The sequence below is a fragment of the Fundulus heteroclitus genome, chromosome 2 (assembly GCF_011125445.2).
Source record: "Fundulus heteroclitus isolate FHET01 chromosome 2, MU-UCD_Fhet_4.1, whole genome shotgun sequence".
Classification (NCBI taxonomy): Eukaryota; Metazoa; Chordata; class Actinopteri; order Cyprinodontiformes; family Fundulidae; genus Fundulus; species Fundulus heteroclitus.
In genome coordinates, this window is record NC_046362.1 from 27990433 (window position 1) to 28017546 (window position 27114).

Here is a 27114-nt window from a genome sequence, read left to right on the forward strand (position 1 = left end):
CACTAATAATGCTGAGAGAGATTTTCATCTGTTTTTTTTTTTGTTGTTGTTTTTTTTTTTGGGGTGGGGGGGGTGGCAGCCGCAATTAAAAAAATTGTAATCTGTCAGTTGCACCCTGACAAGTTTTCTATTGCTTATTTACATGCCCAACTAATGGGGAATCTGTGTCCCACTGTGTAAGCATTAAGAGTGTCCAGTGATGTTTTTCGCTGTGTAATTTTGCCATCCATTAGGTAATTATACATAGTAAAATATTCCTATCAATATTCTTTTTCACTGAATTCCAGATCTAAGCTCAATAATTAGGAAGTAAACTGCTACACAAAGGAATAATTAATATTGACAAAAATAAAATAATAAAATAAATGGGTAAATTAATGAACGAGCATGGGAATGACTGAAAAACAACTAAAGGGATTTCAAAGGAAGGGATTTTACTTGTTTGCGTTAAAACTCAAATTATGGATCGAACACACATCGTAGAACAATAGATATGCCCAGCAACTGTCCGTCCCAGTAAGGCGCGAGAAACAAGCTCCAATTAGTGATCAGCAGATCAAGTAGGCTAAAAACGAAAAAAAAAACACTATTTTAGCTCTATGAATGCATCAACTCTATAAATGCATCAACCATAGGTGTGTGTATAGCGGTGCGTTAATGTGCTTTCTTTTGAATTTAATAAAGCCTCAGAAACATGTGCTGTCTATGAGGCAGCATTCACTGTGCCTGCTTACAAAGCTGTGTATATGGATTTTCCCCCTGTGCCCACCTTGTTGTTCTTGTGTGTGACACACCTGGCTTAACTAGATATAACCCATATCGCCAACCAGATTGGCATCCTATAAAAGTCCTAGCTGGATCTTAATTGGGTGTTTGAGAAAGTCGGCTTCAGTTCCCGTTATGGGTCACTATTTGTTTTACCTAGAGCTGTTCTGTATAGAACCTATATAGGCAATCACATGTACACATTATCTAGCTATGGCCTGTCCAATCTGGGGTCCATTTTTCAGGCCATTGCCTCCCCATATGGGCTCCTTACATGAAGGCTAGCAATGTTTCCATAGGTTGCTGAAACATAATTCAAGGTATTTTTAGCCTGTGAGTTAAAGGTGTTAAAATGTTTATACTTCGTCAATGATTGTTGGTTTTTTTTTTAATAGAAAAGGGGACCTAGTTTGTACCCCATTCTCCCCAAAAATAAAGCTATTATTTGATACATATTATGGCGTGAATTTATGTAAAGCTATGTCTGCAGTTGAATTTTTATGGCACTACAAGGGAAACCGGTTTATCTAATCGTCTAATAAATATGAGTATGCATAGAGCACAAAAATATTACAAAATATGTATATTTTTAATCAACATTAAACATTTCGCTGACAATAATTCAGTCTTGCAAAAAGCTGCAGCATTTACACGTGGATGCCACGGCATGCTGAAAATAAAAGCTAACAATGGTGACCTATAACTGTATCTTACTGAATCCACGCACAATCCTGAAAGAAAAATACCCAGACAGTTGGTGTTTTTTCTATTTTCTTTTTTTTTTTTTCTTTTTTTTTCAGCATTCGTTCTCTTGCGTGTAATCTTAAACTAACAGTTTCAGGGCTGCTGGTCGCATGGAGTCAGAGGTAGGTGGGCGCCTGAGAGGTGTCCGCCCCTCTCTGAGAAGTAAAGAGTTAACGGAGCGGTGGGTTTGCCCGTTCTCCCGCTGTGAGTGACGCGATCATCTCTCTTATCCCTCAACTTTGCCTGTTGCCAGACCAGGCAGCCGAGGTGGACGCTGGCTATCGCCGCTGACATTCTCCGACGCCGATCGCTCCGACCGATCACAACAACGCCGACGACGCACATCCATGATCCATTTCCAGGTTTATTTATCCCCCCTCGCTTAACGTTCCCTTCCTTCTGGCGGCGATGATTTTTAGTTTCCCTTCCTGTCGGACTCTCCGATGTTGTGCAGTCTACAGCACGAAGGCGTAAATCTTTTCCTGAGTAGAGGTGGATCTTCCCGGATACGGCAAGGAGGTAGCTGTATGAAAGAATAAGAAGAAAAACAAGACAAAAAAAGAAGACTTTTGACGGAAATCGTCGCGCAGAAAATGCCACGGAGGAAACAAGAAGCGCCGAAGCGCGCAGCAGGTATGTGGATCCAACTATAAAAGCGCCTAACATCATGTTTACGCTGTTTTTTTGTGCGGTTCACTTTCCAGTCACTGCATTTCCGTTTCCACTTTATGGCTTTTTGCGCTGTCTGACGATGCGCTCCGGCACTTTTGGCCACTGTTGTGAGAGCTCGTAAAGGCTGTCACCTACCCCTTTTTTCCCTTCTCAAAGCTGATAAACAGTTTGCCTTTCTGCGCTGCAACTCGGATGGGTCTGCTGCCGGAAAGTTTGGCCCTCTATTTACAACTCAAACCGTTCATTTATATCCAATAAGAGTGTATTTTTGTTATGGCGGTTGCCTGAAACGTGCCCTAAAGCGGAGCATAGGGCTTTGTGCGCATTTTGGTCCAAGCGCATAACTTCTTTAACACAGAGTGAGAAGAGATGGGGAGGGGGGAGGAAAAAAAACTACTTCTAAGGGCTTTTTTTCTCATTCTGAGAGAAGATAAACAATCCTAGTGCGGACAATGGGAGTTTCGTGGGCTGGAAGGAGCCATAATCGACAGTTGCCATGTCTGATTTGACGGTTGATTGATTGGCTGTCATGCGGCTTTGATCTGATCCTTCCCGATTTGCATCAGAAAATCACTTCCCACCATGTGCTGCGGGCCCCTGACGTCACGTTTAAACCACTTTGAAAGGGCCTGTGTACTTTTTACTCTCTCACTCTCTCTCTCACACACTCTGTGGCGCACGCACGCACGCAGACTAGTTTGTATTGCTGTCCTTTACTGGGACTTTCATTTGAATTCGGCTCAGTTGAGTAACCCCCTGAACGCAATTCACACCCTAAAGATGGCCCACGCCAATCGGGACTTTATTCTGGGGCTTTTGGGGTCCCGTATGGTAACTAGTCCTGCGAAGGTTGGTTAACAGAAAGGTCCTAACAATGTGACAAATCCAAGCACACTCGGTTTGCATCTGATGGAGAGGTGACTCATGAAAAGTGAAAGAATAGGAGGGGGCAAAGTGGTTTCACAGTAAGAAATCATACACACACTTCCAAAAGGAGCACATCACACTCACTTGTTCACTTTGAACACACACACTCACACACACACTCACAGTAACAGGCATACAGTGGGCAGAGGAGGCGGTAGGAGTGGGTTAGGGGTTGTAAAAGGAGCCGTGTGCTATGTAATGGAGGGGAGGAATGGGTTTGCTCTGTCAGACTGGGCCGTCACAACGGCTTTGTTTCATGTTTGATTTAATTGTCTCTCCCCTGACAGGCCCATTCATCAATGGCTTTAATGGTCAATCAGAGACAGGCTGAGTGAGTGCTCCCATTCTGTTTAGCCATAAGCTGGCCTGGGCTTTTATTTCATCAAAATGCCCCAGCCCTAATGTACATGCTCACTGGCTCAGAGTGGCCGCGGGGAGCACATAAAGAATGACTGAAAGCTTTCTGATTTCAGATCAGTGAGAAGGATGTTTTTTTTCTTCTTCTTCTTCTTCTTCTTCTTCTTCATGTCCTCCTCTGCTCCCCGCTCTCTCCTCCCCTCCGCACTGCTGTTTCTCTGTTGACGAAAGAGCATAAAAGGCTGTAATATAGATCGTTTTGTGTTTTTAGAAAACAACTTTTTCTCCCTGCAACCACGCTTCTTTGTTCATTCATTCATCTATTCATTTCTTCATTTTTTTCATGCTCCCCTTCCACCCCTGTCAGTCAGCCCGTGCAGCTGCAAGTTATAAAGTTGTCAACTGTTCAGTGGCACACAAAGGGTGATGATGAATTGATTGCAGCACAGAGCATGGTGATAGAGAGAGCAAAGAAAAGGATGACAGATGATGGGCCTTGATTAGGGACTTAGGGGGAGAGTCAGCCCACTGCAACCTTGAGACTTGCATGAAAAATCTACACACGCCCCAACAACATATACACACACACACACACACACACACACACATCCAGCTTTGCTCTCTCATTGTCTCTCAAACACACACCCATGCAAACACTCGGCTTCTCCCTCTTTTTTCTTTCCTGTCTGAGAGGGCTTCTCCCTGCACAGCAGAAAACTTGTTTTGCCTGCTTCATTAGCGTTGGTCCAATTAGCCGTGAGGCTGATGGAGTCCTGACAGGCCCCGTGATTGGAGATGACAAGCTCGGGGTGCCCGGCCCAATGAGGTTTGCCACCACTTTGATGTAATCAACTTGATATTACACAGAGCTGCTTGCCTTTGGTTGTGCTGTAACTCAATTTTCTGCTGCAGGTGACAAATGGGCCTGCGTACCTGGGTCAGGTCTGAGTGCTCTTAACAACCGAGGGCGGCTGGCCGCGTAAACAGCCGAGAAAACACGGGAGAGTGAGAGTTTTCCCCGACTGTGGAAAGGCAGACCTCCTTCCGTTGTGGCTGGCGATTAGCTTTGCCTCGACTTCAGAGCCTGAAGCTGTTGAAACAGCTGAAGTGTACTCTGTTGGCTTAACAGGAAGTCCGCAGCAGCTTTACAACAAGTAGGCAAAGGCACGGCTACTACACTAAAACGTCCAGGAGGAAGGGGAGAGCAGGGTACAGCCTAAAACTTTTTTTTTAACTATATAATAAAAAAAGGTATCTAAATATTTCTTCTTTAACATGTTCGCAACAAATGAGAACTCCGATTTTTGGGCCTGCGGCTTTTTACAACGTTGCAGAAAGTAGTCGTGGTTAGATGTTAAACGTCACCTCATAGGTGGGGGTAAATTGTGACAGATTGAAGATTAGTTGCAATCCTTGCTAAACTACACAAATAAATGTAATCCACCCAGTTCAATTAGATATTAAGTTTCCTTCAAACTGTTTTCCTCCAAATTGGTACATTAAAGAGGTTTTGATCACAGTTTTAAACCCTACATAAAATTAGCCTAATTTATCAACACGCAGGAACCTAACCTTTATCTCCCCTACGTTGAACTCAAAAGAAATTGCATCAATCTGCTGTTGCTTGCTGTGATTCTAGACCATAAACGTTGGAATGCCTTAGTTTTGTTGTATTTAATGAATACGGAGAACAATGGAGTTTTTTTTTTTTTCAGTGTTTGATCTGTCAGCTACCGATCAGAGTCGCTCAGGGGAAAATTGGCTGATTCCAATCGGTGGCTGATTGACTGGCACATCTGCAAATACAAATCTGTGTACAGACTACAGGCGGACACTGTTCGAGGCTCGCTATTCCCCTGCTTACCGTTTATTGTTTATTTTTAGAATTGGTTGATGATGGGTTGTAACAATATATATCCATTGATCCATTCCTTGTATGTGTGTGATCACATGTCGTCTATAGACATTTTCAACCAGAAACATCAAATCTTGTTACTTTTTTATTATTTTTATGTAGATGTTATATTTTCTTTCATATTTATTTGATTCCTGAAGCATAATTCATAGGAATTGTTGCTTCACACTGTACACGTTTTGTTTTGGATCTCTCATTGAAAGAAAAAGTAAGGTCAGAAATAGCCATAGGCCACCATGAGATTTTCATAGTATGACTGAGTAAAATACCACCATAATATAAAACATTTATTTGTTAATCTGATACAAAGATCACAAATAACACATTTTGTATTGTATTCTGCTCTTCAGTGTAACACAAAAGTGACACGTTAAAATTGGCTGGTTATTAGTCAAGCTGCTCGTAAGGGAGTCAGTTGGAATTTTAATAGTGTTGCCTTAAGAGAGAAGTTTCAGTTCCTATGATTGTACATATTTTAAATATGAAATAATCCTTCTTGAAGGCAAGGGAAAAGTGGAGGACCCTTTTTTCAGCCAGCTGACTGCCAGTGCCCAGCAGCAGGTGGGGAAGGCACAATACTACTGTCCTCTGCTTCGAACAGTTAGAGAAAATTGCAGCCACTCTGGAACTCTTTCTGGCAACACAATAAAATTATATCTGTGGATTTTTAGCAGTTTTGATACCATAACTGTTTTATACCTTGCTATTATGGGTAACTGGGCAATTCATAGCTTTGATATATATCATATTTAAACTTTAGTTTACCAGTGCTTGGTTGGGGGGGGGATCACCATTAGGGCTGAACAATTAATCGCATTTGCAATATAAGCGCAATTTTAATGAACGCAATTTCCAAATCGCAGAGGTGTGCAATTGTTTGGTAACAATAAATGTAACAATAAATGGATAAGACACGTCCTTTAGGTGTCGGTAATATGTTTAAAACGGGTTGCAGCAGTGAGATAATCTAACTGTATTATTTGTTTTAGAGTTCATACAATCTTTTTTTTTTTTTTTTTTTTACCAGAAACTTTCAGGAATTTCACCATAGCATTAGGTAACAATCAAACTGTTTAATACATAGACTTGTTTGTTGGATGCACTTTATGTTCAACAAGATTTGATGTCCAACTCAACAAGCTATTCTCTTGAACAATAATGTTCTGATTAATAAATACAGTTACATTTTCTACAGGCCAGTTTTGTTGCTTGTGGTTAATGCAGAGAAAAGTCAAAATTAAATTGCAATCAGGGTTGAAATATATTGCAATTTAGATTTTTGGCCAAATCGTTCCGCCCTACTCACCATGCAGGACAAAAAAAAATCCTTTGCCTTGCTGAAACCCTCTTTTCTGTCTCAGATATTCTTTAGACAATGTTTCAACTACTTGAAAAGGTTACAACTAGCCCTATGTTATAAGTCCTCTAAAGTGTTTTTGTTGCTATTTTTCTTTTTTTCTTTTCTTTTTGCTAAATGTATCAGCTCTAAGGTCACTCACCACAGAGATGGCAGTGCATCCTCACTATTTTTATCTGAAGCTTCAAATTCCATGTTTTGGGGATTTCCTTTTCCTACAGGGCCAGGAATATAGCTGACAAACTGGCACCCATCCTTTATATCCGTAAATGTGAGTGTGAATCTAAATTGGCACGTTACAATTTCTTGGGCCGGTATGAGCGTGTGATTTGGTGCTACCCATGAAAGGAATGATAGCTGCGGTGTTTCTGTTGGAGTCCAGCCATGATCGGGTGAAACCTGCAGGCCTAAGGTTTTCTGTCAATCCATCTGTTTGTCTTAGCACATCACCAGTCCAACATTATAACAGCACATGCATGCTTAGAAAATGTGTGACAGCCTGATATGCAGTGTTGACACCAGGCATGGGCCGCAATGAGATTCTAACAGTATGAGGACGTTGGGTAAAAATACTACAATTACATGAGAGGCATGTGTAATGTGGAAATAAATGTTTACTGTGGTGCATTGTTGGGTTTTATGTTAGAACTGAAAAAGTGACGATTACAAAAACGTGTCACTTTATACGGTCAGAGCCTCCCAAACACAGATGCTGCTCTAAAACCAAGAGCTACCTATTATGAAATGGTTACTTCACGTAGTATAATTGTTCCACAAAACAGCCCACAATAATTGTATTCTATCATGTTTTTAAATACATTAACAATTACTGTAGCTCTCATGTGACCCACGGTGATTTCTTTCAAAGAGCAAAAGGGTTTGCCAACATTATCCATTTTTTTATCTTTTACCTGATAACACTTGATGATACAATACCCTCCATTTCACAGAACGGTAATCGCACAAAAAAATTAATAAAGCTGTGTGTGATTTATGCACGCTCTGTTGCTTTTATTCAAAAGCAGTAAAGCATACAGTTATTCCTACTGCTGCTGCAATAATACAACAGCATTACAGCTACAATAATGTGCAAAATATTTGGATTTTGATTCATAGACTTCAACAAAAAAAAAAAAAACAGAATAAACACCCACTAAAGTGGTTAGCAGTAGTTCTCAAGTGCTTGTTGTGCAAAACGCTGTGCCTTTCAGGCTCTTTATAGAATAAAACAATCTAACAGGCTGGTATTATCCAGTTAATGGAGTTATCCATCTACCTTAACAGACATAGCGCTCATATCTTGCCAGCTGAAATGTTAGAACAGTGTTGACTTATGAAGTAGGATGGGTGGCGCTCCTTTAGTCTCCACACAATGGTTCCGTATTTTTTTCATAAGTGGGGAACAGCTAAATCTGTCTTCTATATCTAGATCCAAGCAAGAGCCTTCTCTCAGCCAGCTGACCGGCAGTGCACAGCAACAGGTGGGAGAGAGGACTCTCTGCAACACGCTATCCTCCAAGTGGATGAATAAAACATCCCAAACCATAGAAACTACATTTTGTTTTTTGTTTTTTTTTTTTTTGTTTTTTTACATTTCGAAGCAGGAACTCTGTAAATCGTCAGTGTGCCTTGGAACCAGTAACCAGCCCGTGCGCAGCTGCCGCTGGCAATGATGCAAGCCTTTACGGCTCGCGTCACGGACGCATGCACCCGTGTTGTGACCGGGTCGTAAAGCGGGGGGGACGAAAAGAGGCGAGCCTCTTTCGCACGCGTCTGCCTTCCAGTTTGCGTGTGAAAAGCATGTCCTTACGGAGGCAGCGGGGGGGGGGGGGGGGGCACCGGTTTGGGCATACTCGCTGGCCGACATGTGCACCAGCGTCGTCTGAGAGCTCCCGACAACAACTCGCCTCCGCTTGTCTGCAGGTGTTAGAGCGAGGCGAATGCTTTGGCCTTGCAGGCCCCGTTGCCAGTGAAGGTCCTGCAGCCGGATTCCGTTGAAGTTGAGTCACGTCTGTGATCTATGTGTCTGATAAGTGTATACCTAATGAGGCTGTGAGCACCAGTGAAAGGAGGAGGACGGCGGACGGAGTGTTTCCCACAGGTATTGACAGACAACTCTTTTTATTTTTTTGTTGTTGGTTTTAAACTATGGGCCCCCACTCCATAAATCGTGCCTGTACAACGATAACAGTGCCGCCCTGCCAGCAAGTGACTGAAAGAGAGACTTTAGGAGGAAAAAGAAGAAGGGCACGATAGGGGGGTGGAGGGAGGAAGAGGAGGAGGAGGTAGTGGTGCTGGGGATGATGGTGGTGGTGAGGGGGGGGAGGAGTGGGGGGGCGCTGAAACGGGCCTTCTCTCCTTTTTAACACACACTTGGCAGATGTCAAGCCGTAGGGTTGGGCTCTCAGAGAGGAGTGTAAGTGGTGTAGTAGTGTCACAAATAGAAAACTGTTAGCCATTCGCTCTTCCCTTTCAGCTTTCAGTGTGCTTTCAGCTGAGGTTTTCAGCAGAGACTGCTGTCTTGGCACCGACTCGGAGGCTTTGTAAAAATAGTCCCACCGCTCTTGTGATGGATGCAGCTGCACTGTGGCGACAATTGGGACAGCCTGGACTCCCCCCCCCCCCCCCTACCCCTACCCCAGCCCCACCAACCCACCCACCCACCTTTTTCCTCTAAGAAGGCAGAGAGCGTCAGAGCCTGGTGGGATGTGTGCTCTTTTTCGGGGAACCTGAGCTCCTCCGTTCTTCAGGGGTCCTGAAACCCAATCCACGAGGAGAATAGGCCGGCCATGCCACAGAGCCGATTTCCTTTTCAACAGAGTCATTTATCACTGACCCACCCTTCGCTTCTGACACGGTGACGTGTGTCATTTATCAAACAGGCTTTACCAGATACACACAGAAGGGAGGTGGATAGAGGGGGGGGGGCAGAGAGGAAGAGAGAGAGACAGAGGAAAGGGAGAGAAAGAGACAGATTGGACTGGGAGAAAACAAAAGGAAGAAGGAAAAAAAAAAAAAAAAGTTAAGGAACGGAGAGTGTGATGCGGAGTCGGAGGAGCGAGAGATAAACTTTTGTTTGTTTGCGTGTGAGTGATTTTTCCAGGGAAGCGTGAGCCTTCCTGAAACCCTTGAGGAGGAGTGTTCGGGAGGGGAGATTTTTTTTGGGATGACAGGAAGGATTGAGTTACACCGAGCCGCGTCTTGATGAGTGACAGAATGTTTTTCCATGACACGTCAAGCAAGATGTCTGAATGAAGGGGAGAAATATGCTTTGTCGTTTTACAAGTCCAACAAATGTGCTATGGCGTTGTTGACTCATAATGTATGCACAAAATAACACTGCACAAAACGCACACACACACACACACACACGTACAGAGGGCCTGCAGACGTATGCATGCGTGGGTACGTGCGTGCGCATGGGGCCATATGGCGTCAATGTTTAATGTGTGCGCGCTGCTCCCTGATGAACAGGGCTGACAGGTATCACTCATGCAGCAGCCTGGCCTTTAAATGAACCCGAGCTGCTCTGCTCTCCCGTGGCCCTAACAGGCTCTCTCCAAGATGGATGCTTCTTTAAAAATCAGATTAATGATGGATACCCGGCTTATAGCGCCATTTATCATGAAGAATATTATTTAGGCCGGCCGTGTATGGCTGTAACTGGAGAGCCAGGACGAGGAGAAGCAGGGTGGAAAGCCTGAGACAGACACTCACTGTGTGATGGATGGGTGAGCGCTCTCTGAGTGTTACTAGACACCAGTGCCGCAGCAGTAAGCCATAATCAGATAGCCCAGGGTTGTTTATCCCACAACTACACTACCCAGATTGCTTTGCCTGAAGTGTTGCTTTATGAAAAATCTAGGCGGTCATTATCGTCATCTTTTCCCAAACCAGCCATCGGCTTGGGATTCTCACAGTATGATATCCTATAGGGCTGGACGATAATTAAATTACAATATATATCGATTGATAGACGTATGTCGATGATAGAAAAAAAAGGGTCAATAAAAAGTTCAATAGAATAACAATTTTCCTTCCTTTTGCATTCTAGCCATGTTGGTTAATATTACAGTCACTGCATCCTCCCAACCAATCACAAACGCAGACCCAGGAACCAAGCTCCGCCCCCCTTCAAAGAGTTCAGAGCACACGTTCTTTTTTCCTTTTTAAAAACTTGCAGTTTCGGTAAAAAGTTGGTTGAATAAAGAGTCAAGCTTGAATTCAGTGTTTGTGTGTTCTTTATCTAAAAATAGGTCACTAAGCAACAGACCAGGGCTACACTTAAAATATACGTTTTTAATAAGATTTAAATTTTATCAATATGCTTTTTTTCCTATATAGTCCAGCCCTTATATCCAACAACTATTCCTACTGTTGCTAAAACAAGTGATTGTTACAGTTTCACTGTGAGCATCACACCTTTTTCACTCTTAAGGTTACACACAGACCCCATTTAGACAGGAGTCACTGTTAATTCTGTACATAGAATAATTTAGAGCTCAGTATTTGGCCTATCATGTAAACACAGAAAGCATAAACCCAAAGTCGAAGGTGGAATAGATTAATTTTACCCTTTTTATTAACTGCGTGATGCTGGGTTTTGACAGTAATAATACCAGTGTTTATGGTGCAGACATAAAGTCTCAGATTAACCTATTATTTGTGCATGTCATGAAGTTAGTGTAGGTCTATAAGGACATTGTTTTTAAATGAGGTGTCTAGAGTTTGAGCCCAGACCAATCATTCTTTTAATACGTCTCAATCTTGGTTAAAACCGGATTGTGTTTACACGTCTAATAAAGATTGAAAATCACTTTTTGGCCATACATAATTTTTTGCCTAGACACATATAGCCCCTTGATAAACTCTGTAAAAAATCTGACTAAAACTAAAAAAAAACTTAGGATTTTTAAACTGATTTGAAACTAAATTGCATTGTGCTTTTGAAATAACACAGCTTTGTTCAGCCAACAGCGCACAGCAACAGGTTAGGGAGGGTAGTGCGTTACACAGAACAATACTCTATGCTTGGTTTGTGCTATAGAAAATTCTCTTCCCTTTGACATCTCAATAAAAGGACCTCTAACAACTGGAATGGTATGATTTTTTTTAGTGGTTATGAAACAACGTTGTTGTTTTTTTTATCTTGGGATACCTTGTACTTGTCAAATGACCCATCCTTCGGGAGTCGAGCGTAGAAGTAAAAGGTTTGTGTGCAAGTTGATGATATGTTTTTTCTTTACAAAAAAAACCATTGGTAACAACATAAATAATCACCAAGAAGTTTCCATGTAGTTTGACCAAGAAAAGTCCCCAGACCCATCTGATTCCTAAAGATATTTGATTGAGAGTACAGTGAGAGGTCAAGGCAAGGGTAGTTGTGCTGTTCTGAAAGAAAAGTGAAGGAAAAGAATGTTTTGTTTTTTTCTCTCCTCTCCTTGTTCCCTTCTCTCTGCCTCCTACGTTGTCCTCCTCCCACACACTACAGTGATTTATGGTGACCATCCATCTTCAGGCCGCGTCCATCACCTCCTCGTTGCTAGGCGATCATGGCAGCAGCTGTGTGTTGTAGGAGGGATTTAGCTGTCCTGTTCCTCAACCCAAGTTTATTCTCTCCTCTCCCAACCTTTTTTTTTTTTTTTTTTTTTTTGGCCCCGGTTTCAGCTTTGAACGTAGCGCTTGTTTCGCTCCCAGCCTTTTAGCGCAAAAAGCCAATATAGGCCATCTCTAAAGCTCGACTTCCCTCGTAACGTTTTAGGATTTGTAATTGTAGAAACTCCATAACTCTAAACCTGTATTGCCATGATTTGATTCAGAGATGTTATCCCTTTATTGTATTGTTTTAAAACTCAAGGATATTTTTTTTTAAAGTTTATATATTTAGCAAAGGCTTGAGTTTCACATTTGTTTTTTTTTTTTTTTTTTACAAATAGCTGAGACGTTATTTTAATGTACAAATCTCCAAATATGACAGTCTTAGCAGACGCTTTACATGATAAACCACAACTGACTTTTACGAAAGGTTTTGTCAGGTCTCTGAATTATTTGAATAAGCTTGTAATGCCTGTAAAAACGCTTTAACGAATGGCAAACAGAAATTCAAACTTGAACCACATATATATTTAGCGTGTGTGTGTGTGTGTGTGTGTGTGTGTGTGTGTGTGTGTGTGTGTGTGTGTGTATTGTGAATCCAGATCAGAACAACGGTAATGTGAGTCTAATTCCTGTGTGTCCTGTTGTAACTGTTTTTGCTTTAGACAGTTTTACAACTTCCTGCACTCCGCTCGGAGCACAGGCTAGGGCAGATCAGGCCAGTTTTAAACAGGCTCCGGTTTAAACGATGAGACCCTGTTGGTGGCAAAAAAAAGAAAAAAAAAAACAAGCCAAACATCACAACTGCTGATGGAGCAGACCCGCAGGCTTTACTTTTCCCACAGCTTCTTTCAATGCATGCAGTCTCGCAGTGTAATTTAAACTATAAGGAAATAGTCAGGCACGCTGGGGTGGGTTTTCAAGTTGTTTACGTTAATGCTTTACAATTCGCTTGGATTTTTACCGCTACTGCTTGCCCCCAGCTTCGGGGTGCGCTTTGAATCGGCTGCCGAAGCAGAAATCTGGGGCAAAGCAAATTACAATGATCCCAAAGAATCGATGCATGCAGGTACTGTGGTACTCATCTCGTCTTACCTGTTATACTCCTATCTTAGGTCGGTATCGCTTTCAGATTCTTGCACAGCCAGGCGATCTTTTGATCAGTGGTGGTTAATAAAATTAGTGATATGCCTTTTCACCCTGGGTGTCATGGGTCTCGGTAAAAAAAAAAAAAAGTAGTTGCCTGTCAATTGCTACCCAAGCAGACTTTGGACTGTTTCCATGGGCAGTCAATGGGAACACGTGCCCCCATGTGGTTCCCTCCCTGTAAGTCCTGTGGGAAAAAAAAAAAAAAAAACATTCCCGTACTCCATGGATGGCTGGCGATGAAGGGGTATTTTGTCCTTTTTGTGTAGTGTAACTTAAACTTGAAAAACTTTACTTCAAGACATCATACTGCGCCCTGTATGTGATTTTTTAAATTATTATTATTATTATAAGATTTATCTGGATCTCTATCCCCGTACATCTTTATCTCTGAACTATCTGTGTCTCATTCAATATCAGAACAATTTATTTTAGTCCGTAACGTTTCCAAAAAGTAGCTAATATAGTAGCAGCAATATTCCACTGAAACATTGCCTTCTCTTTTACTTGTTATTTATTGCCTTGGTTGTGCACCTGTGGTAGAAGTTTTTTTTTTTTTTTTGCAGATTTTCTTGGGTTTGTTTCCATTTTTGCTTTATCACTTATTGTGGCAGCTTCAAACTGAGGCCCGATGCGTTACGTGACCTCGCGCTCCGCCGTGTTGGAGTACATATCAGGAGGCCTCTCTTGTGTTTGTGACTCGTCTCCTGTCAGATAAACTGGATAAATTTTCAGGTCGTAGGGGTCTGTGTGTGCAGCTGGCAGCTTTGAGGTCCAGCCATAACACAACAACCAGCTGAGGGTTGAATCCGTTCGCTTGTTCGCTCTCTCTCTCTCTCTCTCTCTCTCTCTCTCTCTCTCTTCTCACTATGCGCACTGACAAGGTTCAGCCCTAAGCTTCGCCTGGGGCCAGAATGATCTCTCTGTTTTTCCCATCTCCCATATCACACATCCTGCACTACAATTGGCGGACACAATGTATTCACGGTGCCATCAGGGGGTAGAGAATGCACACAAATAAAACCCGACAAAGACATCCAAAGATTGCCTGGAACAGCACTGCATGTATGAGCTTAATGCTGTGGCACAGTTATGAATTAAGAACCCATAAAGTGAGAGGAGCAGAGTTCTCCTGGTCACCTCTAAAAACAGCCACATGTCAGAACGTGTTAAATGTGTAAAGTGGCCACAGATCACCTGTTGTAGTTTTTTTCTCATGGGACTTTAAGCCAGCTTGAAGTGATCAAAGCAAAAAGAAGGCTAGACCTAAGTTTGATTGAGTGTGTTACTTTGACACATGCGTACAAGGGAAAGGCATTTTAGGTATGTTACTGATCTGCTGCTATTTTGACAGAATGGGGCTGTTTTGGACTACATTTTCTTCGAACATAATTAAAGAGTTTTAGACAGCTGAGAAACTTGAGAGAAACTACAAAGCAAATTTCATTTTTTTTTTCTTTTCTTGGTGGCTTCCTGTCCTGTAATGTTCCTGAGCTGTTTCCTGTCAGTAAGGGCCCCCCGCTGAGGACCTGAGCGGGTTCAAGGCGGTCGGAGTCCAGCTCAAACATTGTACGCATGTCAAGACAGACATGTCGTGCTGCGATAGCTTTAGTCACTTCTTTCAGAGTGTTAGCCATCTGAAGATACTGACTAACATATGAGCAAATACCCCCAAAAGACGTTTATTCCCTCTGTTCTTTTGAGGCCCACTAACAATAAGCAATATCCCTTTGAAAATAATCATCCGCACATTATCCAGAATGTGTATTTTATTTTCTTGCTGGGTGTTTGCTTTTATTGTTGCTCCCGTTCTTTTACAAGTTAGCTAAAAGAGACCGCCTGTGCGGACTGGTCCAAATCCTCTGTCTGAATTCTGCAAACGTAGGCTGCATCTTTTGGGTAAGGACTCTTCAGCCAAAGTGGAAGTGTGTCAGCGGTCGCCGTTGTAAGTGCTCTCAGAATAGTGCAGTGAGTAAGGACCAAGGTAGGAAAAGGAGCCTGTATGCTTCCTCTCATAGCTTCTTTAGCATAGGGACCTCGTGATGTCCCTTACCAGCGTTAAGGAGCTATAAGGAATCCCACGATCCTTTGCGTGACATATAAGCACAGCTCACCTCAAGGTAATTAACGGAAATGTCCTGAAGAGAGCGTGCGCTTTGTAGTTCATTTCGTAAGGCTGTCGGCCCGTATTTGACTAGAATTATGTTACCATCGCGTGATGGCGTATGAGTTAAAGGCTGTCCGAAAGGTCAAGGAACAGGAGCTAGGAGCTGTATTTAGACGTTTTCGGATGGAGCCATCCACTTTTGAGAAATAAAGTTGTTATCTACCTGCTGGAACTACATGTACAATAGCACGGTGTTATATTTTCATAAAAGTCCTACTTTTGCAGAGATGCATTCAGAATTTTGTGGGCTGATTTTGGATCTCCAATTTTGTCTAACCATCCGTGCTGATATATATTTCTGCCATTTGTAATTTCTAAAAACGACTAAGGTGGCTTCAAAATACTTTTATTCTGCCCTGCCTTCCAGTATCGGTCATTACTTACCTATTAGGTGGAGAGACGACTGAAAGTTCACCAACTTTTCAAAACAATTACCAAAGTGTTGTAGAATTGCCATTTTTAACAGTTTTTATCATCTTCTATTAGCCGTTAGCATGATCACTGTGGCTAGCATTACTAAAACAGAAGTCTGAATGTGTATCTACTATTAAGTTTAGGCCCTTTTCTTGACTCTTGGACTTCTGAAACTAGCATCTTCCATGAGCATTGAAGGTTAAAACAGAGCCGCCACGTTGTATTCCGCTCAGCCTTCTTGTTGTCTGCTAAAAGTCTAATTTCTTCTCATTCTCTTGATGATTAACTCATACATACCTCGACATGTAACAGACTATGCAGATTCCTTTCAGTACCTTCTTGCACTTTAACGCTCCCTGTGACTTATTTTTTTAAGAATCTCATTGATAACAATAACTAATGTGTCCCTTTCACACAAGAATAGCGTCCACACTGAAAAGCATTGCTATTGAGACGTGGAACCGTTTAGGTGCGGTGCGTTTACTGATTATGAAAAAGTGTCACATTTTTGAGTAATTGTCAGGGTGTAAACCAGCCAATTCAGTTCTCCAGCATATTTATCTGTGCATCTTAAGAAATTTTCATTGAAAATACCATTACATGTATAAAAAAAAAAGCATCAGTATATTTAGAACAACTGCTATTTTTATACGTATCACGTTATTTAAAGCTATTTTAAGCACTTTTTCCTGACAAATCTATATTTTTTTCAAACCAGCTCCCTTCCTGTGCAAAAATGGCAATAAAAATGAAAGATTGCATCCATGACGACTGCACAAAGGACAGCCCTTTTTAAATTCATGTTGCCTCTGGCAAGGTTGTGTTTTTGACCAAGCAATCATTTAGATGCGAGGGTCAGATGCAGGTACAGTTTCTAATGACACATCCTGTTTACCCTGCTTCTGTTGGGTGTGATCTGCCTCCCTAGACTGTTTCCCCAGCTGTGGAACATTCCTCTTGGCCATCAAGACGTTGATTTTGAAAAAGGGGGGGGATTTAGTAGCGTCGTGATAAAGAACTTATCGAGCTGTTTTTACAAAGCCAAAAGTTTGCAAATGTGTGTTTTCGGTTGGTTATTTATTTATTTTCTTAGATGCCGATGAGATACATCAGGAGAAAGTGCGAGTCTCTTCTTCAGGAGGTCATGTGGGATTTTCTTTATTCACACGAGAGCCTGCTTAGGATAAGGCATCAGTGGAGTTTAAGAATTTCAGCAGCACTTGATGAGAAATAACAATATGACAGAGAGAAGGAGACAGACACTGAAAGGCTCTCTGTCAAAGACAGCCACAGCACCTTCCTGCCTAATCACCCCCCCCCCCTCCCACAACACACACACACACACACACACACACCACCCACACACACCCTGCCCTCTCTGTTGTTCCTGGTCGTCAGAGCAGCACTGCAGTATTTCTATCAGATGATCTCTCCCTCCTCGTCTGCGGCCCTTATGTTTATGAAAATGATACTCCACAGGAATGCTTCCTGCATGCCAAGATGTCACTGTCTTTCCTCATCACTTGCATCTACGTGCATGTTTGAGTCCGTTTGTGTGTGGATGTGGATGGAAGCGGGGGGGTTATAAGTGACGAGCTTTGCTTATAATTACTTGGCATGTATATGGGGTCGAAATGTCTGCCTTTTCACACGAGACTTTCATTCCCCGCGTCTTTTGTCTTTTTGCGTAAATTTGCCTTTGCTTTTGCTTTTTTTCCGTGAGGTGCAACGGAGATGTTGGTTGTGTGAAAGTGCACCTCCTTCTATCCTTACCCAACCCCATCCCAAAGGAATCATTCAAGGAAACCTAATGATTGCCCCCACCACCAACATGGCATCAGCTCAGTTTATCGTTGCAAGACCCACCACACGTTCTCGGTTTCTTTTTCTTGTCACCGGTAAGGTTCGCCAACCAGCCTGTGCCATATGCTTAGATATAACTAAAGGCAGCAACAGGGTATTGTTGTATTCAAAATATTCATAATTTATTCTAAGGGAGCCTCTATATTCCCATCACCTTTTATTAGCTTGATAAATCACCTCTGTTGTCAGTCAAGGCAGGGAGAATAATTGGATGTGGTTGTCGCCCTGTGTGATGGATTATCAGTCATTGGGGATTAAATTAACAGATAGTGCTCAGACATAATGGTTTTTGTTTTGCATTTTAAATTGCCTGGGAGCACGGTTTGACTCCAAAGCTTTTTATTGCTGGTCTTTTTGGACTTCTCTCTCCCTCCATTCTGTGCTGTGTGCACTTCAATAGCCGATAGAGTTGCAGCCGTGTTGGTGTTACATTTAAAACATTTTCTACCAGGAAAATAGGAGAGAGAGTATCTTAGGACTGTTGGCTACAAGGTTTCACATGTCATACAGTAATTCAATTTAGAAGTGATCACAACTTTGGATCAATTTTCAATCTCAAGGTTTTGTAACCCTTTGACCAGCAGATACCAATTTCTACTAATTATGCTATCTCTTAAAGACCTATAACAAATGAAGATATATTTAATATTAGAAACAGAGGTTGTATCCATTCATCATCTAAACCCCCTTGCAGGGGGGTCAGAGGTGGGCTAGACTCTAGTCAAGTCACCAGTCCATCACAGGGCAAACAACCAAGCACACACACACCCACACACAGATACCTAAGTACATTTTACAATAGAACAATCAATTTATCAGTCGTGTTTTTAGACTCTGGAAGGAAGCGGCGCACCCACAAATAACCCATGCATGCCCATGGAGAATGCATGCAAGCTCCATGCCATGCAGAAGGACCCCAGGATGTGACCCAGATCGGATCTTTGTGCCCAGATACAACCCTTATCCGTCTTTTTCATGGCAGTGTGAACGGCCCAATTCTGATCTTTTCACCCAAAAAAATATCACCTTTGTGCCACTTGAATATGTGGTACTAATTTTGATATGTATCAATTATTTTTCAGTGTTCGCAGTCTGAACGGTCATGTTGCATTTCATCTGTCTTTTACGTCACTCTTCTGGCTCCAACTGCACATCCACACACAGCAGCAGCAGTTAGCGCTCCACAAAAGACCTTTTTTAATAGCTGTGCTGCTTTCTTTTCACCTTACTCTGTCTTGGTATGATGTGGTCTTCATATTGGCGGCTGACGTTGCTCAACAGCTTTCTTATAATAACAAGGTGAGTTTTTTTTAAACTAAACTTTATTGAAGACTTCTAGAATAATATTCACCATTACTTCAGTAAACAGCATGTTGTTGTGTGACGTCTCCTGCTCTTATCTGCACTTGCGGGTCGCTTTGCGGTCCTGACCGTTCAGACAGAAGTCTGATGGCGGTCACATTTAATAATAGTATGAACAGCCACCCCCAAAAAAATAGATTTTAGCAAAAAATCCGAATCGAGCATCAAGACCTGCAATGTGAACGTAACTTAACTCTGGACCTTCCAACTACAAGGCAACAGTGCTACCAACTGGCCTACCTTGCAGTCTGTCCTAAAAGACGATTATTTAAAAACACAAACACCTTTAAAGCTGTTTTTAACATCTTACATTAGCTATTAGCATTGTTAGCATTAATAAAGCAGAAGTTTCTGTTTGTGTTCCATGGAAAAGGTAGACTCTTCTCTTAATGCTGAGATTTTGAGAAGGCTGCCAAAATATTTGCATCCATCATCCCCCCAAAAAATAAAGAGGTTGAAAACATAAAAAGACCAAACAGAGCGACTTTGTTGAACTCTGCTCAGACTTCCTGTTATGTTTTGCTCACCGTCTCTTTTGTTCCTCACAGCTTGAAAGGACTGCAGACATTTTGTAGAAAATACAGCTTGCTTTTAAATAACCCCCCCACCCCCGTGCTTCCCCTGGCTTCATTTGAACCACTGCACTGCTAATGGAATCCACTGAATTTGAGTGTTCTTCACTCAGTAATGACATCCACACTAAAGACTGTTAGTGTCAGAATTACCTCGTGGCACTCGCATGTGGCACATTCACTGATCTGTAACTGAGTTTATAAGTGGCTGGTTACTGGTCATGCTCAGGTAGGTTAGCACCATACCAGAAAAATATATATAGAATTCTTATACTATTGCTGAAAATTGCTATGAAGAGAATGATTACTTGCAATCAACAAAAATTTTCTTGACTCTGTTAATATTTAAGATATAAAATTTACCACGTATTCCAAGCAGTCCTTTAGGATGATACTATGGCATTCACTGATATTGCAATATGGGTTACAATTTGATACACTGCGCCTCTATAGGATCGAGCGAACTAAAAATCGGCATATTCCAGTCCAACAACCAGTTTTGTGGTGCAACTCTAGTTACCTGAAATAAATCAAATGTCTAGCAATATGCCAGGAAATTTTAATGCAAACTGATATTTAAGGCTAGCTTATTAGGACACAACAACTCAACCATCCTGGATTCCTTTTTTTATAAACACGAGACAGAAAAGTAAAATGAGAGTAAAGAGGGATGCAGATGAACACTATTCGCGGGGAGATATATCCCTAGTATGTTTCTCTGAGCGTGAGCCATTTACCTCTTCACCCCTTCTCCATTCTTCCACCTATCCCCTCCCTTCGCCTCTCCCCACGTCCGCATTATCATAATTGTGTCCAGAACATGAGGGGCCGGGGAAGTGATCATGTCATTTTATTTACACCCTGCTTGGCCCTTTTTACAAACGACATGCCGCTGACTGCCAAGCGGACTGGGGCCCGACGACATCTTTTGATCAGGGCTGTCAGGGCCTATCAGCAGAGAGTGGCAGGTAATGGATACCCAGTGACAAACCAAATCTCCGGGAGGACGGAGAGTGGGTCGCACCTGCCAGGTCTCCATTAGGCTGGCCTCACGGTGGGGCTGCCTGCTGACTGTGCCCCCGGGGTCCAAATCAGACCAGCGCCAGCCGCATGGCTGCCTTGAGATTGGCTGTTAGCACTGGAAATGAGAGTTATTTCAGCTATGACATTTTTGTTTAGACTGGATATGTGTATGGGGGGGGTGGGGGTGGAGGGGAGGGCATGAAAGATTTAGTCACAGTATTTGTGTTTGTGTGTGTGCCTGTTTAAGCTCAACTGTGTAGCTGATCAAACCATCTGAGTCCATATCCTGGGTATTTTTTTTTTGTCTTCTAGCATTTGTGTTAGTTTACAAAATTGTCCAAAAGTCCTCAGACCTGTCCACAGGTCGTCCACAATTTCCAGATTATTTGTTTTTCCTCAACCTGCGCGTTTTTGTGTGTGAGGCTGTCAGGAAATGGAGGGTGGACTTAGAGGTAGCCGAGTTGGCGTTAGATGCGTAGACTTGTCGCCACGGGAAACACAAGAATACGTGCGCGTTTTGTGTACGCGGTATGCTTGTTCGCGGACGCATGCACACGCTTATCTCTCCTAATGAGAGCGCTGGTCATTGACACGCAAAGTGACAAGCGTCTTATTCAGGTCAACAATCTTTTTCCTCTGCTCCTGTTTCATATCTTGATGGAATGATGAAACTGAGTAAGGATTTCACTGTAAAATGGTATCTACCCAAAAATGGAAAACAAAATCAATAATCTTAACTGTTTTTTATTAATAAAAGGAAATAAACAACACTCATACTGCTGCAAATAATATAAATTTACCCATAAAATTGGTTATTTTGATCTTGTGAAGTAGATTTTAAGCAAAATATAGAAAAAATACCCACTATATTTTTTGCCATAGTTTTCAAGTAAACATGCTTATTGCACAGAATAGGATACCTTTCTGCTGTTCAGCAATTTAGAGTAACACAAATATAACATGCTAATATTGGCTGAAAAAATAATTAGGTTGTTTGCGTCCCCACAGTTGGCTGTAGGGTTAATGCAGTGATAACAGTCATGGGTGGTGCACTTTTATTTTCCAAATCATCTGATTTTCACAGCCAAAAATGTTCCCATAGTGCTAAATTATGAAAATATAGTAGCCTTCATTAAGCCAGCTGACCAGCAGTTTGCAGCAGCTGGTGGAGGAGAGGCAATGCTGCCTTAATCTGTTTAAAAATAGACATGTGCATTTTTGGTCACTGCTTCTCTGGAATCTTGTTAAAAGGACTTTAAACCACATGGACCCTACGGGGGAAAATGTTTGTACTTTTGAAATCATAACTTTTTAAACCCTTGCATTAACCAGCCCGTGTCTACTGAGTTCTTGCTTGAAATCTAATTTTTCTTTTTTAGATTTCGTGCTTCATCATTTTATTTTAAGAACCTGCACTAAATTACTTCAGTCCACTTGACACGATGGGTTGTCTAGTTAACCTATCAAAGTTTCATCGCCAAATTTTTTGACATCCCTTTCACTTAAACAATTTTTTTTTTTTTTTTAGAAAATGCTTTTTGACTGTGTTCATGCGGGCGTCAGTCTGCATTTGTGTGTAATCAGAGAGAAGGCAGATGAAGAGGCGTCAGACATATTAACTGACAGATGGAGGTTGATCCAACTCATTTATTACCCCAGAGGAGAATGCCACAGTGAGATTGGGCTTCATTAATTTCAGATTTAGTTTTCATTTCAAGCTGTTGTGCCTTGAGATAAATAAAATGGTGCATTATGTTTTTGCCAAGATATTTCTTTTTTGTTTTCCTCCAATAGAAGGAGTGTAAAAGAGGGGAGACATAAGTTCCATGTGGCTGGGGTAGTATATAAATACAGGCTCGCCTAGAGGAAAATAACACCTCAACGGTTGATGAGGTGAAATGGGATGACTGTAATTTCTCAGCTCAGCTTTAAAGGCTCCCACACAGATGGCTCATTTATCCCTGGGAGTCCTCGGGCACACATTGCAGGGAAACTTTTTCTCCAGTTATTCTTACATAGCATGTACTCTCCCTGCAATTTAACTCATCTCATTCCTTCTCCCTTTGTCTCCATTCTCCTTGCAGCGTATTCTCCCGAGGAGCTGGCAGAGCAGGCTGTGGAGGAAGCCGAGGCAGGAGAGCAGCCGTCGGTACCGCAGGATGATGACCTTCCCATGAAAGAGGAATTTGTGGAGCAAAGTGCAGGGACTGCCAAGGAGCAGGCATGTGACCAGGAATCAGCTGAGGCTACAGAGCTCTCAGGACAAGAGATGGACAGCGAGTCACATGTAAGTGAGGCCAGTGACCGCCTGTCTGACTTCGAGAGCCCCTGCAGAAAATCAGAATCCAACATGGTCCCGGCTTCTTTGAATCCTGATGCCAAAACGCCTCCCATAGGCATGGACACGTTAGAACAAATGAAGGCTATCTACTCAAGTTTCTTGACCAGTCCTCTGTGGTCGCCACTGAACTTGAACTCCACCCAGCTTCAGGAACAGACCTCGGCTTCTACGGAGAAGCCCGCTCGCAGCAACAGCACTAGCAGCAGCAGTAGCTGCAGCAGCAGTAGCTTTGACTGGCATCAGTCCGCAGTAGCAAAGACCCTACAACAACACCCTCCTCAGAGCCGTCACCCTGCTCCGTCTGAGCCAAGCCTCTTTAGTACGGTCCAGCTTCACAGGCAAAACCCAAAGCTGTTTGGCTCAATCTTCACCGGGGCCAGCAAATTCCGCTGTAAGGGCTGTAGTGCAGCTTATGACACGTTGGTGGAGCTGACCGTCCACATGAACGACACAGGCCACTACCGGGATGACAACCAGGATAAAACAGGCAGTGGTTCAAAGCGCTGGTCCAAGCCACGTAAGAGGTCCCTGCTGGAGATGGAAGGAAAAGAGGATGCCCAGAAGGTTTTGAAATGTATGTATTGCGGCCATTCTTTTGAATCACTGCAGGACCTCAGTGTCCATATGATTAAGACCAAACACTACCAGAAAGTGCCTCTGAAGGAGCCAATGGCCCCAGTGGCAGCCAAAGTCATGTCCTCTAAGAAAAGAGGACTGGTGGGGTTGGACCTCACCTCATCACGATCGAGAGAAGGAACCCCCAAAGCAAAAGCAGATCAGAGTGAACCCTCACAGAAACCTTCCTCCAGCCCTTACACTAACTCTAATACCCGATACAGCCACCAGAACGGTGCCAGCTATTCTTGGCAGTTTGAGTCTAATAAACTTCAGATCCTCAAGTGCATGGAGTGTGGAAGCTCCTATAATACACTCCAAGAGCTGAGGACCCACATGATGGTGACGGGACACTACCTGAGGGTGTCCAGCTCGGTGGGTAAGAGAATTAAAGCAGTTCCCGAGGCAACGTCCCCTAGTCCTGGGAGGGTCAGCACACCTACTGATCAAAAAGTCCAATCTGTTCCACTTGCACCCTCCACCTTTTCTCCTCCACCTCTTCCAACCAACACAACTCCCTCCCCTCCTCTGAAAGAGATCAAGAAGGAGGAGGTCGAGGAGGAGTGCACCACGCAAGAGACCGGTGCAACCGAAAAGCAAGTCATGACCGCTGTTGGTAAAGAGGAAGACACCGAGGGAGAGGAAAAATATGACATTTCCAAGTATAATTACCTTACAGAGGATGATCTGAAGGAGAGCCCTAAAGGAGGGATCGATATCCTAAAATCACTGGAAAACACAGTGACTTCAGCCATCAATAAGGCACAGAGTGGGAATCCAAGCTGGGGAGGCTACCCTAGCATCCATGCAGCCTACCAGTTCCCCAGTTCCCTCAAGCTCCAACAGGGCAGCATGGAAAAGAATTCACAGATGAAGTTCTTGTTCAACGGAGGGGATGGGACTTTGTCTTCTTATGCTAAAAACCAGCCTCTCATCTCCCCACCACTGAGTCATTCTTCCCCCTTTCCCACTAACAACTTTCAAGCAATGGAAGACTTGGTGAAAAAGGTGACAGAGAAGGTAGCAAAGGTGGAGCAAAGGGTAAAGCAGTTGTCTCCAAAGAGAGAGAACCAGCTGTCCCCTTGTAGCAGTGAGGCTGGAGAATCACACAAGGGAGGAGAGGCTGACTCCCCTCGGGAATGGAGGGGAGTTACTTCAGCCAATAGTGACAAGGGGAGCCATAGTGACAGGGCATCCCCAGCAACAGAACCCAAGAGAAACTCTGCAGTCAAATCTCCAGTTGCTTCCACACTGAGATGCAGCACCGCCATTATCACTGGTCACACTCCTCCCGAACAGCCCTTTGTCAACCCACTAAGTGCTCTTCAGTCCGTAATGAACATTCATTTGGGGAAAGCAGCCAAACCCTCTATGCCAAATCAAGATCCCCTTAGCCTGCTTTCCAGGCTCAGCCAGAGCATGACTGAGAAGGCCGCAGTGGCTGCTTCCCCGTTACAAACCAAAAAACCAGAAAGTGTCGTTGATAATAGCTTTTGCCAGCCCAGTGATGACCAGCCCATTGACCTCACTAAAAGTAAAAATGATAAAGGAGGTTCTGTGGGCTCAGGCCCACTAACCCCATCGTCCACGGCCTCTTCCGTCTCCCCCATCTCTCTCGTTACCCCTGCAAAGCTAACAGTGGTGTCTCCCTACACTTCCAGCAGCCCTCTGCACGAGAACGCACTGTCGGATATCTCAGACATGCTTAGAAACCTGACACAGTCGCACCCTGTGACAAAGCCTCCTACGCGGTCCCGTGCCACGGACAAAATGGAGGTCGTGGGCACCACGCATGAGGAGGACGACGCGTCCCTGCATGGCCACAAGCGCAAGGGCCGTCACTCCAACTGGAACCCGCAGCACCTCCTTCTGCTACAGGCCCAGTTTGCCTCCAGCCTGAGACAGACTTCGGAGGGCAAGTATAATATCAATGACCTCAGCCCGCAGGAAAGAATGCACATATCTCGCTTCACAGGTCTCTCAATGACCACCATCAGTCACTGGCTGGCTAATGTCAAGTACCAGCTAAGGAGAACGGGCAGGACCAAGTTCCTCAAGAACCTTGACTCTGGTCAGCCTATATTCTTTTGCAGTGACTGTGCCTCTCAGATCCGGACCCCAACAGCGTACGTGGGCCACCTGGAAGCCCACCTGGGCTTCAGAGTCAGGGACCTGGCCAAGCTTTCCCCCAAACAGACTGCAAGGGACACAAACACTCTCACTGAGAAAGTAGCACCCCTGGATTCCTTCCTTTTGCCACAATCTCCCGATGACTGCAGCAGCAACGGAGCCGTGTTCAGCTGCCAGCTCTGTGTCCGTAAGTTCGCCACGAAGCACGCCATCAAGCTTCACCTCAGCAAGAGCCATGGAAAGTCTCCAGAGGACCATCTGCTCTATGTTTGTGAACTAGAGAAACACTAAATTACTTGTAGCACTAGACATACTGGAACACGTATGTAGAATGACTGTTAAAGACAAAGAGACTTTAGAGAATCTCCAAAATTTGGGGTAATACATGAAGACACTTAACTACTGCTTAAAAAGGTTCGCACAATGTGTTAACCTAAGTTTGGCCTACAAACATTTCTAATTTCTCCCTATTTCAATACATTTATTTCACTTCAAAGTATACTGTAGCTCGAAGATATACGGCTTCCTTTTGTCTGCGTTCACCTTCAGAAATGTGTCAGAACGCGATGAAACTTTCCACTAGAAAAGAAAAGGTGTTGACTTGAAACCTATAAAACTTAACGTATTTATTTTGTGTTTTGGAAGTGAGGATTTGATCTGCTGGTAGTCTGCATGTTTTACACTTACATTTGTACAGTCCTGTCTTGTCAAGAGTTAAAAAATACCCTTCCAGATTAGTGATTTTTAACATCTTAAAGCAGCCAAATTCCTGGGAAAGCTCCTTAAAAGAATCTGCCCCAACCGCCGAAGTTCATCGCTTTTTGTTTATTGTTATCAATTATCTTTGCTGATTGTAAAATCTGCCTTATTCATCATCACTGAGTAAGGGGCACTTAAAATCCAGGTCTGTATAAAAATGTACATATATTGTGTAAACTTACAATTCGCTGTTTAAATTATGCATACTTGTTATATTTCCTAATTTAAGAGGACTATGACTATCCACTGGTGCAGAGCCTTTGAAGAAGATTAAAAGGACACTGTTTTGCACAATAGTTTTATAAATGTTATTTGATATAAAAAAAAGACACAATACAGATATGTTGATGCCTTGTGCTTCTATGATTAAACTGAATTAACTGCTAAAAA

General features: G+C 43.0%; 1 protein-coding gene across 1 annotated transcript; it reads left to right on the plus strand.

Moving 5' to 3' along the window:
- The first annotated feature begins 1633 nt into the window (after positions 1–1633).
- tshz3a (teashirt zinc finger homeobox 3a) lies at positions 1634–27114 on the plus strand. Its single transcript, XM_012860308.3, has 2 exons — positions 1634–2142; positions 22964–27114. The coding sequence occupies exons 1-2, from the start codon at positions 2103–2105 to the stop codon at positions 26254–26256; spliced, it is 3333 nt and encodes a 1110-aa protein (XP_012715762.1). The 5' UTR covers positions 1634–2102; the 3' UTR covers positions 26257–27114.

Bases quoted from the DNA above. Each gene is read 5' to 3' on its own strand.
- tshz3a (XM_012860308.3), top strand. From the start codon at position 2,103: ATGCCACGGAGGAAACAAGAAGCGCCGAAGCGCGCAGCAG. The intron at 2,143-22,963 runs GTATGTGGATCC...TTCTCCTTGCAG, and splicing joins AGCGCCGAAGCGCGCAGCAG to CGTATTCTCCCGAGGAGCTG.